This window comes from Lolium perenne, chromosome 7 (assembly GCF_019359855.2).
Source record: "Lolium perenne isolate Kyuss_39 chromosome 7, Kyuss_2.0, whole genome shotgun sequence".
Taxonomy (NCBI): Eukaryota; Viridiplantae; Streptophyta; class Magnoliopsida; order Poales; family Poaceae; genus Lolium; species Lolium perenne.
Genome location: NC_067250.2, coordinates 7,699,745 through 7,719,650, shown reverse-complemented (window position 1 = coordinate 7,719,650; position 19,906 = coordinate 7,699,745). Strand labels below are relative to the sequence as shown.

At 49.5% G+C, this 19,906-nt stretch overlaps 2 protein-coding genes across 4 annotated transcripts; both read right to left on the bottom strand.

The window, feature by feature from the left end:
* Window positions 1–1,811: 1,811 nt before the first annotated feature.
* Window positions 1,812–3,534, bottom strand: LOC127313828 (methionine gamma-lyase). Its single transcript, XM_051344290.2, has 2 exons — window positions 2,707–3,534; window positions 1,812–2,604 (listed from the first exon to the last, which is right to left on the bottom strand). Exons 1-2 carry the CDS (start codon window positions 3,488–3,490, stop codon window positions 2,006–2,008), a joined length of 1,383 nt encoding a protein of 460 aa, XP_051200250.1. The 5' UTR covers window positions 3,491–3,534; the 3' UTR covers window positions 1,812–2,005.
* Window positions 3,535–16,045: 12,511 nt separating this feature from the next.
* On the bottom strand, window positions 16,046–18,541 carry LOC127311549 (superoxide dismutase [Fe] 1, chloroplastic). Of its 3 annotated transcripts, none has more exons than XM_051341986.2 (8): window positions 18,339–18,541; window positions 17,816–18,031; window positions 17,550–17,744; window positions 17,297–17,468; window positions 17,071–17,189; window positions 16,861–16,928; window positions 16,748–16,771; window positions 16,046–16,663 (listed from the first exon to the last, which is right to left on the bottom strand). In XM_051341986.2, exons 1-8 carry the CDS (start codon window positions 18,492–18,494, stop codon window positions 16,630–16,632), a joined length of 984 nt encoding a protein of 327 aa, XP_051197946.1. In that variant the 5' UTR covers window positions 18,495–18,541; the 3' UTR covers window positions 16,046–16,629. The 3 variants fall into 3 exon arrangements, with proteins under 3 accessions (XP_051197946.1, XP_051197945.1, XP_051197944.1); XM_051341985.2 differs by having other exon boundaries at window positions 16,861–16,887; window positions 17,816–18,025; window positions 18,339–18,539; XM_051341984.2 differs by having other exon boundaries at window positions 16,861–16,887; window positions 18,339–18,538.
* Window positions 18,542–19,906: the final 1,365 nt, after the last annotated feature.

Below are 19,906 nucleotides of genomic sequence, written 5' to 3'. Positions count from 1 at the left end.
GAACAAACTACATGCCCAACATCCCTCACCTATCATCCTCCCATGTTCCTCCTTTGTTGAACATCATCCATCGCCCTTTCTACTCTCTCCATCGTGCATGCATCATAGTTTTCATGGATGACCTTGAGGTGGAGATGTGTGTGTGTTCTCCAGACCACAAAACTTGGGGAAGATGGCATATGTGAGGGGATGGACATCGGTTTCTCAATACGGTGCCAATGGGATTTCGTCAAGCAAGATTCATCGCATGCGAGCTCAGGAGGCGAGCTATGTGATCTTGCACAAGGTTAGTTTTTAGCGGATATTTTATGTTGCTAAATATATTATTTCAACATACTGCAAATGCATGTGTGTTTTGTTGCAAACATATGAGAGAAATGTTGCGTTGGACTTCTGCTACAAATGTTATTTCAGTGCTGCAAATATTTTCATTAGCTGCTACAAATATTGTTCTCTCATATGTTGCATATGTATTTTGATTTTTTCTTGGGGATTTTGCTGCGACTGGTTGGGATTTGCCACGTCTGGTGTAGATTTGCTGCATACCAGTATCCTTTTGCTGCATCTTTTGCTTTCAAAATGTTGTTATTTGTTTTATATTGCAAGTTGTAATGCAACCACCTCGGCAAGAAGTAATGCAACGATGTTGCAATAGTAAAAATAATTGATGCCCATGTGGTGTATGTTGCAAGGGTTGGATGGCCAAATGTAGAGTTGTGAAGATCAGAGGCATTCACGCTAAACACCCCGAGAGAAATTTCCTTTCCCTTCTCTCCCTAGTTCAGACAGACTTCAGTTCTGAACTAGCTAGTTCAGATAGTACTTATATGCTCATCCATGTAAATGCCGACAGTGCCCTCCCATGAATCTCCCGTCTGGCGGCGGCGCCCTTCCGTGGCGGCCGACCCCACCCTCCCATGGCTGCCGACTGCACCCTCCCATATGGTGGCGGCTCGCGTGGTGGCCGACCGCTCCCTCCCATGGCCTCCGTCCTCGACCTTGGCGATCGCCGTCCATGCGTTCCACTGAAGTTTGTTGTCGGCCTCGTGCTCCGCCACGGTGGCCCCTGAAGATCTGAGCTCCCTAGATCTGTCGATTTTTGTATTTTTTTATGCTTGGATCTGTGAAGAACTTCACATTGACAACAATGAAACCACACATTTATTTTGTAAAGAACTTCACAAAAATACAGAGACCTTCATAATGAGAACGACGATACCATATGTTTGTTTTGTGAAGAACTCTATAAACAGGCAGGACTTTCTGATAGGAATTGGATAAAGCCCAAGGTCATTTTCGTAAAAAAAAAAAATTCACTGATTTCGATGCACTTCGATCCGATGGACGGAGGGGGATAGGGGCTGGGCACCCTAACATCTGGGCAAAATCCGCAACAGCAATGCTATTGTGTTTGTATGCACAGAAAATAATTATGCCAGACTTTAAGCGTGCCGGTTGGAAATTTGGAATGAAATTGACTGTCAAATAATTATTGGTGGGGAATAAGGCCAGCTAATTCAGATAGATGCATGTCTCACTGCGTCCCCTCTGGGCTCTCGTTTTTTTGTGTCTTTGTTTGACCAAGATTTACTTTAAATATATCAAGATTGTTTGTACAAAATTAGCACATTAGAAAATGATTTTCAATACGAATCCAACGATAATAATTACATATAATATAATCAAGATTTTATTGCTTATTTTTTATGATCAAAGTTCATCTTGAAATACGTGTGCGTCTTATTTGTTGAAACAGAGGTAGTATATTATTAAGCAAGAAGGTTTAACACGTTGGCATCCATCTGATGAGATTCTTTTTTTATCAACTGGGGAGAGCCCAGAAGAAAATTACACAGAGAACGACATTTAAAAAGAAAATTACACTTTGATCCTGAATGCTTTCACCAAAAACCCTAGAACATCCAGATGGAGCTTGATCTTATTCACTTTACTCGGCCGTCAGCTAACTTTTAGCAGTCGATCGGCTTACAGTCTCCTCGATCGGTCAGACGGCCTGGCAGGGCTTGCCGGCGGCAGCGTCGGGGATCTCCTGCTGCACGAGCGCGAGGGCTCGCTCGAACTGCGCCCAGCGCTGCTCGAGGGTGCCGTTGTATCCTACGGACACGCGGATGAGGCCTGGAGAGATGCCGGCGCGTGCGCGGTCGTCGGGCGCGATCTCGCTGCTGGTGCTGTTCCCGGAGCAGGACATGAGCGTCTCATAGTAGCCGAGGCTGACGGCCATGAGGCCGAAATGGGTGGAGTTCTGGAGGTGGTGCATGAGGCGGTTGGCGCGCGCTTCGGTGCCCATGTCCACGCACAGCATCCCGCCGGCGCCGTAGCCCGGGTTGCCCATGCTGCGCAGCCGGTCATGGTGCGGATGGTCGGGGAGGCCAGGGTAGGTGACGCGGAGGCCCAGGCGGCGCATCCGGGTCGCGAACTCCCCGGCGCGGCGCGAGTGCTCCTGCATCCGCAGCGGCAGGTGGGGGAGACGCCCGGCGAGCTCGGACGCCACCTTCGCGTTCATCGTTGGGCCCAGCAGCATCAGCGCGCCGTCCTGCAGGTCCATCATCAGATTCACCAGACTCGCCGGCCCGCAGATCGCACCTGGAATCCAAAAACATTTTAGTCCTCGTGCACTTTATTTCTCTCCGTTTCATGCAATAGGGTATGGCACTTTTTGCGTGTGACGGAGATGGTCATCCGTACCGGCAATGATGTCGGCGCCGCCGCTGATGAACTTGGAGACGCTGTGGACGACGACGTCGGCGCCGAGCCGCGCGGGCGAGACGACGAGGGGAGTGAAGGTGTTGTCCACCACCAGCTTGGCTCCCGCCTCGTGCGCCACGCGAGCCAGCATCGGGATATCGGCAACGGCCAGCGTCGGGTTCGACATCGTCTCCACGTACACCACCTTCGTCTCCCCGGGCCGCACAGCCGCGCGCACGGCCGCCTCGTCGTCAGTGTCGACGAAAGTCGTGCTCACCCCCGACGTGCGCGGCAGAAAGCTGGATAGCAGCGCGTGGGTGCCGCCGTACAGGCAATGCGACGCCACCACGTGCCCGCCGGCGCCCACCAGCTGCATCAGCACGGAAGAGATGGCCGACATGCCGGAGGCCGTGCAGTAGGCGGCCTCGGTGCCCTCCAGCACCGCTATCTGCCGCCCCAGCGCAAGCACCGTCGGGTTGAAGTGGCGGCTGTAGATGTACAGGTCGTCGCGTTCCGGGCCGAGCTCCCCAGCGAAGAGCCGCCGCATGGTGTCCGGCTCCATCACCGTGAACGTGATCGACGCCTCGATGGACATGTTCACGCCGCCATGCTCGCCGAACTCGTGCCGCGCCGCGGCCAGCGCCGCCGCCGGGTCGGACTCCCGGCGGTGCGCCTTTATCGGCTTCACGTCGGCGCTTCCGTTGTTGTCGCCCAAGCCGTCGTCCTGCGGCATCAGGCACTTGAGGAGGGTGAAAGGCTCCACGGCGGCGACAACAGGAGCCATTGGGATTTGGGATGTACTAGGTGGTTGCTGAGATCGGAGGGAGTTGGATTCAAAGAGCGGTGTGGGTTAAGCTAGCAGGGGACGGTGCCAATTTATAGCCGATGGAAAGGATCTTTCCTGGATGGGGGGTCGAGTTAGGAGATGCTTTCTTACAAAGCGGATTGCGTGTAGACATGCATGCATCGACGACATAGTACGTTCTTTGTAAATTGTAACGTCAAAAAGAATTCACGACAAGTGTAACATCGAACATTTTGCACGAAAAAGGTGTGTCACTCAACAACTTCATCATGAAATCCTTATTAGTAAAAGACACATCTGCGCACAACCATTTCATGCATTTCATAGTTCATTCTGCGGGTTCGGTCTGCTGTCGACGGTGTCACGGACTTCCACCTGCCGTTGCCGACCCAGGGCCTTGAGGTCTGATGGCCAGCCGCGATCGATGCCTTGCCAACGACTCGGAGGAAGGACACCAACTCCAGCATCATGTTGGTCATCAGATGCCTTTGGCTACAGCGCAGTGCTAGGGTTTAATTTCGACGGGAAGGAGTCCGGTGGTGGAGAGCATGATCATCGACACTTGGAAGTCCTGGACTGAGAGTAGGGGTAGACGAGTGAGAGATGATTTGAGCTTTCCAACCTGCGCCGCTAATGGCTGCATGGAGGTGGTGGATCTACCTTCTATGGGCATCACCCTTTTCTCTCAAGCTTAATATAATACACGCAGATCTCCCGCGGGTACTCGAAAAAGAGTATTACAATCATGTATCACCTAGATTGAATATGTATCAACCAGTGAAAAATGAAAAGCAACAAGAATAGTGCATCAAACCAAACGTTTTCCTAGGGTTAGCTCTCGCGAGAGGAGATCTTTATACTATCAACTCCTACCCTCGGTTGTCGGCATTGCCGCCGCCGGTTCCCCTGCCCTCCCTTACCGCCACAGCGGCGGGAAGGTGGGGGAACCACGGATTGGATGTCCGGTCCCCGTAGGGTCCTCGAGTTCTTCGTCTCCGGTTTAGGGGCATTGGTGGCGATGAGAATAAAAGTCCTTCAGCCCGCCCAAGATCGATATTTTTTCCTCCGAGGAGCGTCGAAGGGATGGAGTTTGGAGTCAATCTTCTGGCATTAGTCTTGGCATTATAATTGTCTGTCTATGGCGGCGGCGTTTGGTGGAGGGGATGATGTCGCGACGTATTGGTGTCCTCAAGTTCCGCCTCCACCTGGTGAAGCTTCGCCATGTACGGCTTCATCGGGGAACATACAAGTTTGGAGGCCCCCATCTCTGTATGGCCGGTGTTGGGCCCTTCTCATTACAAGCTTCTCAGAGACAGCGATCTTTCGAGATCGTGGTCGTCGGCATCTTCTGGTCTCATCGACGACTTCCTGACCGCTGCTTCCACAAGTGCTTGAGTCTTTTCAAGCTTTTTCTGACGCTAGCTTTGCTACACTAGAGGCCTAGAGGCAGCAGAGCTTTACTCACAACGTGCCATCGAGGGATGCATAAGGAAGATGGTGCTGAAATCTTCAAGAAATTGTGTTTTGTTTCTTTTGCTTGTAAGGATGTTCTTGTAAGAACTGGTTTGGTTTCTGATTGTCTTCGCGCAAAAACAAATAGAAGCTATCCATTTTGAAGTCTACCATTATGGTGACATCCACTAGCCTGAAATAGAAATCATACGCCTAGCCAGTTGCACCTAACCGTAGGCTCCAGCCAATCCTTGGGGAGAAGGTAGGCTCATAGTTGTATTTAATGTGCAGCTCGAATAACCTGCAAAAAATTAGTACCATTTTGCTTGTCAAGAAACAATATTATTTTTGCATGTCTAAATGGACCAATATGGATCTGAAACACCAATACGTATTGTAGCTTTATCTTTCTTATCTACCCTATTTTTAAGTTCCGAAAACATACAAATCATCAAGTATGTAGTTAATGGATACAAGGAGTTCTAAACTGAAACATGTCCATTTGTGAAATATGCAAAAAGAAAAATGGTCAAAATACCATGCATCAATAGATAAGTATGACCCTTTATTAAATTACTAATGCTTTACAACTGATCTCTAATCATGGATCATGTAAATTAAACAAAGAGACGTAATATAGCTAATGAGGCAGCTCACGCTTCTGCTAAGAGAGCTAGTAGTGATAGAAGAAGGTGTCTTTGGGTGAATTATAAACCTCCCTTCTTAGAACAGATTCTTATCAAGGATTGTAATCCTCTGTTTAAGCTATATAACGGCATGGAATACCTTAATTCAACGGCTTGGGGATATTCAATTATCGGACGAACCGGACGAATTTAGATGGAACCTTCATGCCAACGGTGCTTTCTCTGTGAAATCTTTCTACAACGCGATCCTTCTTTCTGATCTACCAGTTGATAATAATAAAAAGATTTGGAAGATGAAGATACCATTAAAAATTAAAATTTTTGGATGGTATCTTCGTCGAGGGGTAATCCTCACCAAAGATAATCTTGTTAAGCGTAATTGGCATGGAAGTACTCGATGTGTTTTCTGTCAACAGGACGAAACAATCAAGCATTTGTTCTTCCAGTGCCAATTTGCGAGATCTATATGGTCAGTCATCCAAGTAGCGTCTACCCTGTATCCTCCGACTAGTGTTGCCAATGTTTTTGGTAATTGGCTCCATGGGGTTGATTCAAGGTTTAAGTTGCTTCTTAGGGTGGGGGCGCTAGCAGTTATCCGGGCGCTTTGGCTATGTAGAAATGACAAGATTTTTAATGATAAAAATTGCTCTTTGTTGCAGGTCATCTACAGATGTACAGGTATTCTCCGTTCGTGGTTACCTCTCCAGCGAGTGGAGAACCGAGACCTGTTTACGGAGGTCTGTACACGGTTGGAGGCTACGGCGAGGGATACTTTTTCCCAACATGGGTGGCAGCATAGTCTACGGATAGATGCCCCACCTATTTCTTAGGCGTTATATGTTTCATCTTGATGTGTATCTCGCCTAGTTTTTTGTTTTTATCACTTTCGAACCTGAGACAACATAAACGGCTGTGTGCATCCTGGTTATGCAGAGGCTGGATGTAATTGCTTATAAAAGTAATGAAAGCATCCTTTATCGAAAAAAAAAATATAAAACTCCTGTTTCGCAACAAAAAAAAATCTTGTCTTGCACTCCAAGCGCCTTTTAAGTACCTCTAGATAAATTCCGCAAAAAGAAATCAATACAACCATAGTTATAAAGATTCATCTACTTTGACACTCAAATTCGAAGAACTCCTTCTAGAACAAAGGTTTCGTGATTTGTTCAGAGCCGAGAGATCGATATACATGTGGAGTAATCTGTATATAAGTATATTATGACCGAAGTACACATGGATGTCCTATTGCACCACTCCACACAATTATCATCACGTGTTGAAAGTCCCTCTGCTACCACCTAGTCAAAGTATCTCATCCCATACATATCCCTCCATCTACACATCGCGTGAAAAAGGAGTTTGGACTTGGGATAATTAATTAGATTAACTAAATGGGGATTAGAATTATTCCGTACTAGTGCCGTTGGAGCTCACATGCACGCATGGAGCCAATGCGGACTTTGGCGAATTTGATTAGCCGAGGAAGTGATGTTTTGGCACATGAAAACATATGGTTCCTTTATTTTAACATGCATCTAAAATTCTATTTTGAAACGTCCAAAAATTCTCACATATATGTTCACGTGATACACACTCACAAAGTTGTTTCATAAAAAAATCGACTTGTCGTGTGACATGTGAAAAAATAAATCAGTACTTAAAATAAAGCTTTTCACAAGAATTTTTTTTCACTTTTTACATGACCACAAAAATATCATTTTTTCGTGAAACTTGATGAACGCATATATATTGTGGAGATGTACATGTAAAAGTTTTGTCAAAAAAATTCAACAATTTGAAATTTTCTTTTTGGTTAGTGGGAGCAAATGCACCCGGGAGCTAAATTGAGTTTCTGAAGTGAACAGTAGTAGTGCTCCCTTGGATCTATAATAGGTATTAAGAATTAAGCATAAAGTTAGTATAGACTTTGTATTAAATATCTGATACTTATTATATATGTATCAAAGGGCTAGAGCGCGTAGCTCATATGCGCAAAGAGAACAAATGCCTTCAAAAGCAATAATGTTATACCGATTTTTTTTCTACGGGTTGAACGCATCTGTGTTAGTCCGATTGTAAAGTCTGGGAGTTGTTCCAATTTTTGTAACTTTAATTTCAGACTCATCGCCACGATACTCGTAAGTTGATTTCGTAGCAAATCATTAGGTAAGTTTAGCTCACATCCCTGGCCCGCCGGAGGGGTCGGGAACTCAACGGATATATCACCTTGCCACTGCTATCGGGTTTTTCATCTTTGCCGCCAAAATTTTTTTGGCAATGGCAAAAATATACTTAGCAAAGCCTTTGCCTAGGGTTACAAAGTTACAATCGCAAAAGAGGATAAGCAAAGATCCCGTCAGCAAATATCTACGATGAGCGGAGTCCAGGTGGGCAGGTGAGACTTGGAAGAGATGTATGGCCCTTCAAAACCTTGAAGAGGTTGCACCCAAAAAAAAAACCTTGAAGAGGTGATCCGTGGAACCTCGTACAAAGATCTGAAGAGGAAAAAAAAAGTATGGACGGAGAAAGAGCTACGATGTGTTGTGTGTGCGTGTATTCGACTAATTAATTAAATCGTGCGTCCTAGTTAATTGTAACAATGCGGTTGAGAATTATTCTATCGATTCTGGGGATTGTAGAACCACAACTCCATAGGTATCTTCTGTATTACCTATATTTATATCTATACCTACTAATAAGGACACTATGGTTTTTCTTATCCAACTTAAATTTATATCTATTTTCTATCAAATTACAAAGATTGCCACCAAGTCATCAAAAGAAAAACAGTTGGCATGGTCCCAATCTTTCTCCGCTTGACTGTCCCTGTGTGGTGTTGAAGAGTAAGGGCTTCTCCAGCGGCGCGACGCATTTCGGACGTCCAAACGGACGCGTCGTGTCCGTTTGCGTCGGGCCAAATGGTCGAAATCGTCTGGGCGTCCGTTTGCATCGGGGTGGCTCCAGCGGCGGGACGCGTAATTTTTTTTTTATTCATGAAGCCATAATTTACATTAATAAAAAAACATAAAAAAGCCAGAAAGGCGTGCTAAAAGTAGGTGTTGCCTACTGGTCGTCGTCGCTGACGAGGTCAATCAACTCCGGCGTCAGCCATGGAAGCTTGTACGCCGGCGGTGGAGGAGGTACCGCCGCATGCGCAGGAGGCTGTGGCCAGGGATCCCACGCCGGAGCAGCAGGCGGAGCGTGGTCGTTGGAACACATCGGCGTGGCCGGAGGAGTCGCCGGCCTCCCCTGCGCGAGCGCTGACTCGCAGAGCTGGATTGCGAGCCCGTCCCACAAAGCGAGCTCGTTGAGCTCGTCCTCCTCGCTGTTGGCCAGTGCCATGCCAATGGCCTCCTCCTCGGAAATGTCCGGCGGCTGGGTCTCTGGATCCCACGCTGGCCCGCCATCATCGTGGTCGTATTGTGCCATGGTCACGTCCTCGTCCTCGTCCTCATCGCCGTCCTCGTCTGCGTCCTTCTGGTCGTTCTCTTCTTCTTCTGCAGCGATCTCGCGCTCGAAGTAGTCTACGTCGGCGAGGTAGCCGCGCGGCGGCGCGCGTCGAACTTCCACGACCCGAATGAAATCTAGTTGTAGGAGTTCAGCGCGTACGTCGGATCCTCCCGTAGATCCGGTGGCAAGATCGCTCGGTGGCGGCGCACCTCGTCCCGCCGCTCTCGGCCCTCGCGCGGCACGGGGGGAACCGGCACGCGCCTCGAGTTGAGGTACCAGCCCCCTCCCGGCAAGTTCGCGTCCGTCCATGGTACCGGCGGTTTTCCTCCCATAGATGTCGCGCGAAGTCGACGCGGACGTACCGGCCGACCCGTGCCTTCTTGCCGGACCGCGAGCCGCTAGACTCGTGGTCGTTCTTGGTCTTGCAGAACGGCCAGCATTTCTTCCCCATGGCGTCGGTGGGGTGGATACCGTGGGAAGTGGCAATGGTTTGGTCGGGGAAATGGCCGCCGGCAGCGTCCCTTTAAGAGGCTCGGACGCCATCTCGCCTTCAATGGCCTGCCACTGCAACGCCGCCTCGCTGCGCAAGCTCGCGGATGCCAAGGCGCCATTAACGCGGCCCTGCAAAGGCTGCAGCGCCGCTCGCAAGTAATGCTGCGGAAGACGATGCAGTTGTGTCCCTGCCAGGCGGGCCCGTGCAAGGACCGAGCGGACACTTTGCGCGTCCGCTCAGTGTCCGCAGAGACGCAAACCTGGCGCATATTTGGGCCAGGTTTGCGTCTCAGCGGACGGCCCGGACACTATGTGTCGCGTCGCTGGAGGTGGTGTCAGACGCATTTCCGGTCACGGTGGACACAAACGGTCGCTCAGCGTCCGTTTGCGTCGCGCCGCTGGAGATGCCCTAAGGCTCTGTTTGCGAGCTCAGTTTTTTAAAAGTATTTTAAGAATACTTCAGTTTTCAAAAATAAAAAAAGAATTGAATACTTCAAGATATGTGGTTCCAACCAATACGGTGGTTTTGAAAATCGAAGTATCCCCAAAACTACAGTTTTTTTTAAGTATTTGAAACTTCACCTCGAACTTGTTTTTTTCTAAATGGAAAGAAAGCACATGGAAAGGACAAAGGAGCCAAGGAGGGTTGCGGCTTAGAGCTCAGTAAAACTTGGTCTATCGTTTTTCCAAATTGTATTAATGATGTGTCAGATTTGGACTTGTCTTCTGTTTAATAAAGGCTGCAGCTATTCCTCTCAGAAACAAAAGGCGTTACCATGATAGGTTAATCGTAGTTGTAGAATTTGAGGTAACGCACTATTTACAGGTGTGTTTTTTTAGGGAACTATGTACATGTGTGTTGATTAGTTGTAGCTAAGAGCATCTCCACTCGTTTGCCCTCCCCACGCCGAAATCCGGGGAAATTTACGTCCGGATTGGATGTAAATTTGGCGTGGGGAGGAGTAGTTTCCCAGCCGCGATCTCAGGCGAAGACGGCGATCTAAATTTGAAAAACGGAAACTTGACAAACTACGGCATAAAACGGTCAAATTTAGACAGAGGGCGAAGTTCGTACATAGAGACCGAATTCGACTATATTTCGAATTCGGCTAGGGGAATACAAATGTAAATATGAAAACACGGCCCTCTACATGCCGAAATGGCGGTAGAACACCGTGTAGTCGCCGCCATCGTCGTCGGAGCCGTCGTCGTCGAACTGTGGCGGCGCCGAAGCCGCCTGGCTGCTGCCTTGGCCGGCGTCTCCCCACCGGCCGCTGGTGCGAGGCGGGGACGGCGATGGCTTGTACAGCTCGTCGTCGGAGGCTTCGAGGTCGACGACGGGGACGACGGCGCCGGATGGAGGAGTCGCAGGCCGCCGGTAGCGAGCGGCGTCCTGGAGGAGCCTCGCCTGCCGCTCCGCTTCCTCCTTCTCCCACTGCTCCCTCGACCAGGCGCAGGCCTGGTCGAGCGGCATGGCATTCTCGGCGGGTATGAGGTCCTGGAGGGACCTCGCGATGACGGCTTCGAGGATGGCGGCGTCCTCGGCGCTTTCTTCCTCCTCCACCTTCACCTTCGCCGGTTTGCGCTTCCGCTCGCCGGAGGTGTCGTAGTCACGCTTGGGGCGGCGTCGTCCTTGTGCCGTCGACGGCTCGCGGATGACGATGTCGCCGCCGCCACGCGTGCGGTGGCTCGGCGGGGAATCCGGCCCCTTTTTCACCGGCGCCAAGGATGGCGCCGACCTGGAAATCGACCTCGCCGCCGAACCGGACGACGAGGAACTGGCAGCCATACGCCGTGGCTGCCAGTTGTTTCCCCGTTGGCGGTTGTTCGATGCCCTCGATGGAGGGGGCATCGTGAGCCTCGGCGAGTTGCCACCCTCGATGTGCTCGAGGACGTTGTGGAGCGTCCTATTCGGCGCGCTCCACCAACGCTGGCGACCCGCTGCGTTGTTGCGCGGAGGCGGAGGTGGCGGGCCGTCGTAGGATGCCAGTTCGCGCTCCCACCGCCGGAGAAAGAACGAATTCCACCGAGTGTAGTTCTCGGGGTGGTGGCGCGGGTCGGCGCGTTCTTCCTCTGTCATCGCCATCCGCGCCTCCTCGATGGCGACGTCGAGGGCGTGGCCCTGGGGCGGCGGCGGGATTGGCACGCCACCAGCGCTTAGCCGCCACCCGCCGCCGGGGGGCCTCGTGTCCGGCGGGCAGGGGTACCCCGCCTGGTGGAGGAGGTGCCCCTCCCACGTGTGGAGAGATCGGCGGGGGAACCCGTTGTTGGATGCGCCGTCGTCGTCGTAGAACTCCATCGGTGGAGGTGGAGGTGGAGGGTGAGTGGATGGAGAATGGAGGAAGAGTGGAGCAGGGGCGTCGCGGCGAGCGGAGCGGCTTATATAGGCGCGGCGGGCGCCGGCGATTAATGCCGTGTGGAAGACGATGCGTGCGCGGAAGACGATGCGACGACATTAACTTGCCGCGTGGAAGCTACGCGGCCGGCGAATGCTGAACGGCGGCAGGCTTTTACAGCGCGCGGAAGACGATGCGATGAGGATGACGATCGGTGTCTCTCGCCGACAAGTTGGGGCCACCAGACGCGCGGAAAGTTTCCTCGCCGTTTCCCGCGTTTTCGTTTCGTCCGGAGTCCCCGAGCGCTCCCCGGGGGCCGGGAATGGCGTGGGCTCGCCGGATGAATTTAGGCCCAAATCCGGACGAAATCGAGGAACCGGGGGCGCGACTGGGCCGAATTTCGCTGTTCGGATGGAAAAAAACGTCGTTCGGGGGTCTCGTCGGGGAAACGAGTGGAGATGCTCTAAAACATTCAAGGGGAGAGCAACTGCAATAACCATGCAACCATCTACCGGTCAAAAGAGATTAAAATGCAACGTAAAAATCTGTCAAAGGGACGCCAAACAATATTTTCCAAACACCTTTGCAGTTTTGACGAAAACTGAAAAATAGTACAGTATTTTTTTTTTTTGAACATATGTTCAAAAAAAAAAAAAATAGTACAGTATCAAGATACTACATTATTCTTCACCCGTTCACCGAAAAACTTCAGTATTGTAATATTTCGGTTTTAGAAAAACTTCGTTGCCAAACTAGGCCTAAATTACATATAGCTACCGTATTTTATATCTATTTTGCTATTTTTTTGCAGAAATCTACCACTTCTCGGGCAGAGCGTCACAAATCAAGCTAATTCTTATCGAACAACATTTTGATAACCGCCCTGACCAGTGAGACCCATTTGTCAGTGCTAAGTTGGCAGTACACGTGAGAAAGAAAATGAGTTGGATCTGGGGCCCAACTGTCAGCCTCACATCGTCTTTCCCTTATTCTTCTTCTTCTCTCTCTCCGGAATGGCCCACCCCCGCCACCAATTCCTCACCATCGGCACGCTCCGCTAAGCCGATGTGCATCTCCTCCAGGTGAGCGCCTCCATTTTGCACCCTCTGCCGGTGTGCTTCCCGCTAGCATCAAGGCCACCGTCCCGGTCTAGGTCACATCAACGCCACCAGCGCCACCACCCACCCTCGCCACCGGATGGCTCCCCTCCGAGTCAGTGCCACGCGCACCTCTGGGTCGTACTTGGAGGTGTGCCAGAGCTCGATGACGGCGGCGCGAACGCATCCCGCAAGCCCGCTGCGTTCCGCTGGAGCCCACCAGGGTGCCTACAAGGTCGAGGCAGAACGTCGCATCTCCACGTCCTCAGCGGCGGCGCACCTCCGCTGTCCATGGTGCTCGACGGGGCCGCACAATGTTCTGCAACGCTGGCCTCCTCTGGCCCTAACTCCCCAATGCAGCCCCAAGCACCGCCACAAAGTGGTCTCGCCGTCTCGGTGCCGGTCCCGGAGAACATGACGCGAACGACCTCGCAGAGGAAGCCCGCGAGCTGCGGGAAGAGGGAAAGTGCGGTGACAAACGCGTCATATAAGACGTCGAGCGGGTTGAGGAAGACCAGGTGGGGAGGGAAGAAGCGGACCACGCTCGTCCAGATCTGGCCGGAGAGAGATTTTAGGAGGAAGAAAAAGAGTAGAGATGACGTAATATTTTGACATGTGGGGCCTTATGTCCACCTGAGCATAAGAGCTACTCCCTCCGTTCCTTTATATAGTGCCTATAGATTTTCGGCATTTGTTTCAGAATATAATGTTGTAGCTTAGCTTTTTTTCAATTATCCCTCCCCGTTCAGCTCCCAAATCGTTCAGCTCCCAAAAATTGTTATGGTAAGTAAGAAAGATATGGATTTACCAAATTTTACGTTGATCTCAAATCGTTCATCAAGGGGTCTTGTGTAAAAAATACTCTTGCGCTAATTTCCGTGCCAAAAAAAACAATAGGCACTATAGAATGGAACAGAGGGAGTATTTATTTTGCCATCTCAACCCTGACAAGTAGGCCCCATCGATCAGGAGAGCCGTCAAAATGCAATTAAACTGGAATGAGTGCTATTTGTAAATGTCTGCCTTAGATGTGGTAGGTTTCTGTAAAAATTATCAAAAGAGATACTGACTTGTCACCCTAGCTAGAATTGTGGTAGTTTTATGTAATTTACTCGGCGTTGAAGGGCACTGCATGTTCTGTTCGTTAAGGGCGGGATTGGTAGCATGCATCCTTTTCAAAGTCCAACTGGGCGATGCTGAGTTGAGCCAGACCGGACAAAAAAGAGAATTTTGCAAATTCTGCATTTCGTTTGGTAGTCTACATCGCCACTGTTTGCGCGAGTAGAGAAGCAGATGCAAGTTGTTTGGTTCCTTACACTCGATTGTGTTGCCCGTTATTAGACACATAAACGACGCATAAGCCACTAGTGTGGCTCGTTGGTGGCGACCACCGCAGCGAGCGACGGTGCTCTTCAACAGCGTTTCCACCAAAACCGTGGTCGCACATGGTCGCCAAGAATCTATTGCACTCTCCCAGATGCACACGAACAACACGGCGATGGCGCTGCCGAGCGTGCCCACAGTCGCAAAGAATTTGTGGCCGCTGACCTCAGCCAAGAGTGCCGGTGGCAAGCCACCTCGTCTTCAGGAGAAAACTCAGTCGCACCGTCGCGCTTGCCCGGTGTTTACAGGAAAATATACTTACTCCTTCCACCGTCAGCCCAAGAAAATACTACCATCTTGTTTCCAGCAACTCCAAAACTAAATAAATAAACTTCACCATTCACCTGTTTTATTTATCCTACTACCTTTTATATATGCTATCTCTGCAAAAAAAAAATTGCTCTATAGTTAGTCACATTTTTTAACCGCCACGCATTGTCCTCGCTTAGTGTAGTCGGTCGTCCTATGTCAACGGTTGAGTTGAATAGAAAATTGTTGCATTCTTCGTCGCCTCTTATATTCGGGCTGGCTTCTTTTACGGTGACTTCGGATAAATATCTTCTATGTTTTTTATGCCTCTTTTATTCGGAAAAATATTGCTACATTACTTTATTGATCGCCTAATGATAGCCCTATGGGTGCGGCATGTCGCCGCACTACAACTATCTTCTTTTCTTAATCGTCTAACGGTTTCCCCATGCCTACCATGGATAAGATAAAAAATATATTATTACCCCTCGCCTATTTTATCATGTTGATCACCTCACGGTCGGGACAAAATAATCCTCCATTACTTGTCCTTTATTTTATTTGGGAGAAATATTTGCCTTTTTTTTGTTATTCATCTTATGATTGCATATTGCCCATAAGAAACATTGCTAGATCGTTCGTTGCATCTTTTCATTCCCCACTTTGCAGGATTTGCATTATACTACTTTTGAATACCTACTCTATAGCTTTGTGTAACAATGGGAGTACTTTATCATGGTAATTGTTTGATCTTAATCTCACAATCACTGTGTAATGTAATCAAGCAACAGGTGCGATGAATTTTTCCGTTGAAACATAACAATGTGATCTAGTTGCATTCCTTCTCTCCTCAAAAAAAAAAAACGTTGCATTCCTTCTCAGATAAACGCAATGGTGAAAATCTGAGATAAATCATTTTCAAAATCTAAATTTAGCAATTAATATGTTGGTATCAGCACAAGGTGACACATTTCTACATGCATGATACCTCTCTTTCTATAGGGGAAAGCCTACTGAGAAACAACAGTCCTAATAGTTTTCCCCAAAACAATACTCCAGTTTTGCAAAGCTCAAAACAGAACGAACCAGGAATTGCGGTGCTGTTAAGAAACACTAAATTCAGGATAGGGTTTAGACTAAAAGAATGTACTTTAATTTAAGATTTCGCACAAAAATCTATTGACAGGGCCAAATGAATACTGCTTTCGGCTGCATTGAAGAATGAAGAGCACCCGGTCAATCAGAGATCTTCATCGTCAGAGAAGTACTCGTGATACCCTCCTCGGGGGTAGAATGTCCTCATTGTAGACTTGAACAAGCATAGTTCAGGAATCACCCATAACAGCTCAGAAACGACAACATTGAAATAGTACAACAGAGTTGTAACTTATAACATGTGCCCATGAGTGCCAAAGACAACATAACTCGTAGATAGATAGACGACATAGATTGATAGAAATTGTTTTTCCTCTTCTACCAATTCCGCAAAGACCAGAGTCTCAAGGTCCTAACTCCTATCATCAATACAAGACGTTAAACCCTGAGGGTACTTACTAAAAATTTAGCCTATCCAGCATTGCTTTGGAGGCTCAACTGGTTCATACATGCTACACTCCTATGGGATAAACATTGACAAAAAATGACGCGTGCAAATAATTCAACAACGGTCACCATCAAGCAAAGTGCCGGCTGCAGTGCAGTGCGCACGTTCTTCAGAGACTACCGTTCTAGAGGATTTGGGATCAGCGGCTCTACCTGCCTGCCTAAAATACTAGTTGCCAGCCTTGCAGCTCAATTTGGCACAGCCTCACCTGCCGGCATCACTGTCACGCTGGAAGGGACCTGCTGATCCTGACTTCTTGGTCGCCTTCTCACCTCACCGCTGGTGCTTGCATCTCCGACATGGATTTCCTTTCTTCGTTGTTTCATGCTAGTGCGACCATCTCTTTCTATTGCTCGCAGGACGGCTTTCCGGAGTCTGGACTCCACCATTTCCCATGACACAAGCTTCTCTAGAACTGCAGAGACGTACTCAGCCCTTCGATTCTGCAGTCATGTAACCAGAACAAACTAAGTCGGAGAATGTGGAAATATAAGCAATGGCAATCACGGGCAGCATTGGCATCTAACCTCATAATCCAGGTAGTACGCGTGCTGTTGCCAAACCAGAGAATTTGTTAGAAAATTTCACTTTTATCAAGGAAAATGCATAGAAAATTAGAAAATGGAATATGTGCACATACCTCCCAAACATCGATAGCAAGGAGTGGCTGCCAAGAAGAATAGATAGCCAGATAAGAATGTCAGGTAGCTGTGGAATACAGTATGCATGGGGAGACAAGTGTTTTATATAAATCAAAGGAACAAATAAGAGGCAATACAAATCTTCCAAAATGAAATACATGGTATAAACTACATGATGTAGGGGGAAACAGTTGGAGGTTAATACTTACAGAGTGGCCCCATACAAGAGGATTGATAGCATTTGGAGACTTTGAGATGACTAGCCTACCATAATTGTCAGATGGGATTGGGCTTTTTGAATTCACATGAGGCAACTTGCTCCCTTTGTCTAGAACAGGTTACAGAGCAGAGTTCAGTTCATCGCATTCACGCCCCTCGGAGCAAGTTTGAAACTGGTACACGAAGCTAACAAATGAGGGTTTTAGGGTCACTTACAAGAAAGCCAAACCCATCCAGAACCGAACTGAGTTAATGCAGCATCCATGAATTGTTTGATCATGCCGTCATAGGATCCAAAGTCTCTGTTTACAAACTTCAGAAGCCGTTCCGGGGGCTTGCCCCCGCCGCCAGGTTTCATTGATCGCCAATAGAAATCATGGTTCCATATCTACAAGGCAAGGCCAAGAATTAGGCATGTAAAGCGTACACAAAACCAGGATAGATGGTTCCATATAGTATGAAATGCTACCTGTGCAGCATGGAAGAAGGGAGCTTGGGGTGGCTCCCTGCCCTCGTTGAACGAGGCGAGCATCATCTGCCCAATCGACATCCCTTCCCACTCGCTGCCACCGATCATGCCATTGAGCCTCTCCACGTGCTTGTGCTGGTGAACTCCCCAGTGCTGCTCCACCGTCTCCTTGCTTATGTATGGCTCCAGAGCATCCTACATCACAACTCCTTGTCCGTCACCCCATTCTCTGCACCAATATTTGCGCATCGGTACTTTGTACTTACAGTAGGATAAGGGAGAGGCTGCTGCTTTATCCAGTAAACCGAAGAAACGTCGTCAGGGTTCAGGGACTCAGGCACATCCGTGGAATCACCATTGGTGTCATCAGCTTGATCAGCACCGGCATCGGTAACAGCATTGTGTGAACCGTCCTCGGTCACTGCGGTCGCTTCGCCAGCACAATGAGATATGTGGAGATTCCGTCTTCTCCAGCTCTGTCCCTAATGACATGTGCACATACGGTCAGTCGGTCAGTCAGTCGGACAATTGGAGGGGACTTTCGAAATCTAAAAACGATAAGTACTACTGTAAAATATAATCTGCACACGGACAGAGCTGTTTCCTAAAATGTCTATCTTAGCTGAACCCAGAAATGAAACCAACTGACTTGCTCGCTCCAGAGGGTTGAGAATGACCGAACAAGAGGCCATGAACCCCTGCTCTTGGCGGTAGCTCCAGTATCTAACCACGAACCCCATGAACAGTATGGGGTCGGGGGGCAAGGAGCAGTACGTGTGAAGAGCTTACCCTGGCGCCTCCCCTCCGTGGGATGGCCAAGCGGCGCCGTCGGGAGTCGCCGCCGGCGCGGAGGGGGAGGAAGGAGGCCGAGCTGGAGGTCGAGGAGGCGGAGAGAGCGAGGGAGAGGACGGCGCCTCCCACCATCGCCGGTGTGGTGAACGCCATGGACGCGAGCTTGGGGGGAGAGGAAGGTGGCTGACTGAGAATTGGGGGAAGGAGACGAAGCGGATAAGCGGCCGTGGACGCGGGGTTTGGGTAGTGGGCTCAATTAGTTGCAAGCTTTGGGCTTATAATGGGCTCACTTAAGTAGGCCGAGAGCTATTCTACAAGGCATCGAGTAAGGGCATCTCCAACGGCCGCCGAACAATGCCCAGCGCGCGACGCATAGTATCCGGACCATCCGTGGAGACGTAAACGGACCCGTCTGGCAGCAATCCTCGCTCGAGCCAGCACGAATTAAGCACAATAACTGTCGGGGTGGGCAACCGCCGGAGGCAACCTCGTCGATCGTTGCGCGAATCGTCGTGGAAGAGCAACCGTAGCCCTCTTCGTTATACGTGCCGCCATTAATTCCCGATCAATAAGACCCCTGCACCTGCGCTAATTCATCTCCAACCGGCATGCCATTCATCTTCATCTCATTAATAATTAGATTATAGTAAAGTAATTGACCAGGAGTAACATGGACGACGATAGCAGGACCTGGTTCATGAAGAAGCGCGCTGAAATCCACACGCGAGACGCCTGATCTGCGGCGCCCTTGTCAAGCATCATGGCCTCCTTTTAGACTAGATTTGCTGTTCTAGCCATGTTGTGCCCCTTTTTTACTCCATTTTAGACTGGCCCCCGCTCCCGTTGCCCCCTCCCCCCGTCAGGCGGCTGAGGCGCCTCCTCCTCCCCCACCCAGCCTGACCCCTCCTCCTTCCCAGACTGCCACCGCCGGCGAGAGCCACCGGGCAAAGCCCCGGCGGTGCTGGTGGCGGCGGATCTCCCTTCCCCGCGCGTTTGGAAGGCCCGACGGGGCGGATGATGACGCGTAAAGCACACGCTCGTTGGGAACCCCAAGTGGAAGGTGTGATGCGTACAGCAGCAAGTTTCCCTCAGTAAGAAACCAAGGTTTATCGAACCAGTAGGAGTCAAGAAGCACGTCGAAGGCTGATGGCGGCGGGATGTAGTGCGGCGCAACACCAGGGATTCCGGCGCCAACGTGGAACCTACACAACACAACCAAAGTACTTTGCCCCAACGAAACAGTGAGGTTGTCAATCTCACCGGCTTGCTGTAACAAACGATTAGGTGTATAGTGTGGATGATGATTGTTTGCAGAAAACAGTAGAACAAGTATTGCAGTAGATTGTATTTAATGTAAAAGAATGGACCGGGGTCCACAGTTCACTAGAGGTGTCTCTCCCATAAGATAAATAGCATGTTGGGTGAACAAATTACAGTCGGGCAATTGACAAATAGAGAGGGCATGACAATGCACATACATGATATGATAAGTATAGTGAGATTTAATTGGGCATTACGACAAAGTACATAGACCGCTATCCAGCATGCATCTATGCCTAAAAAGT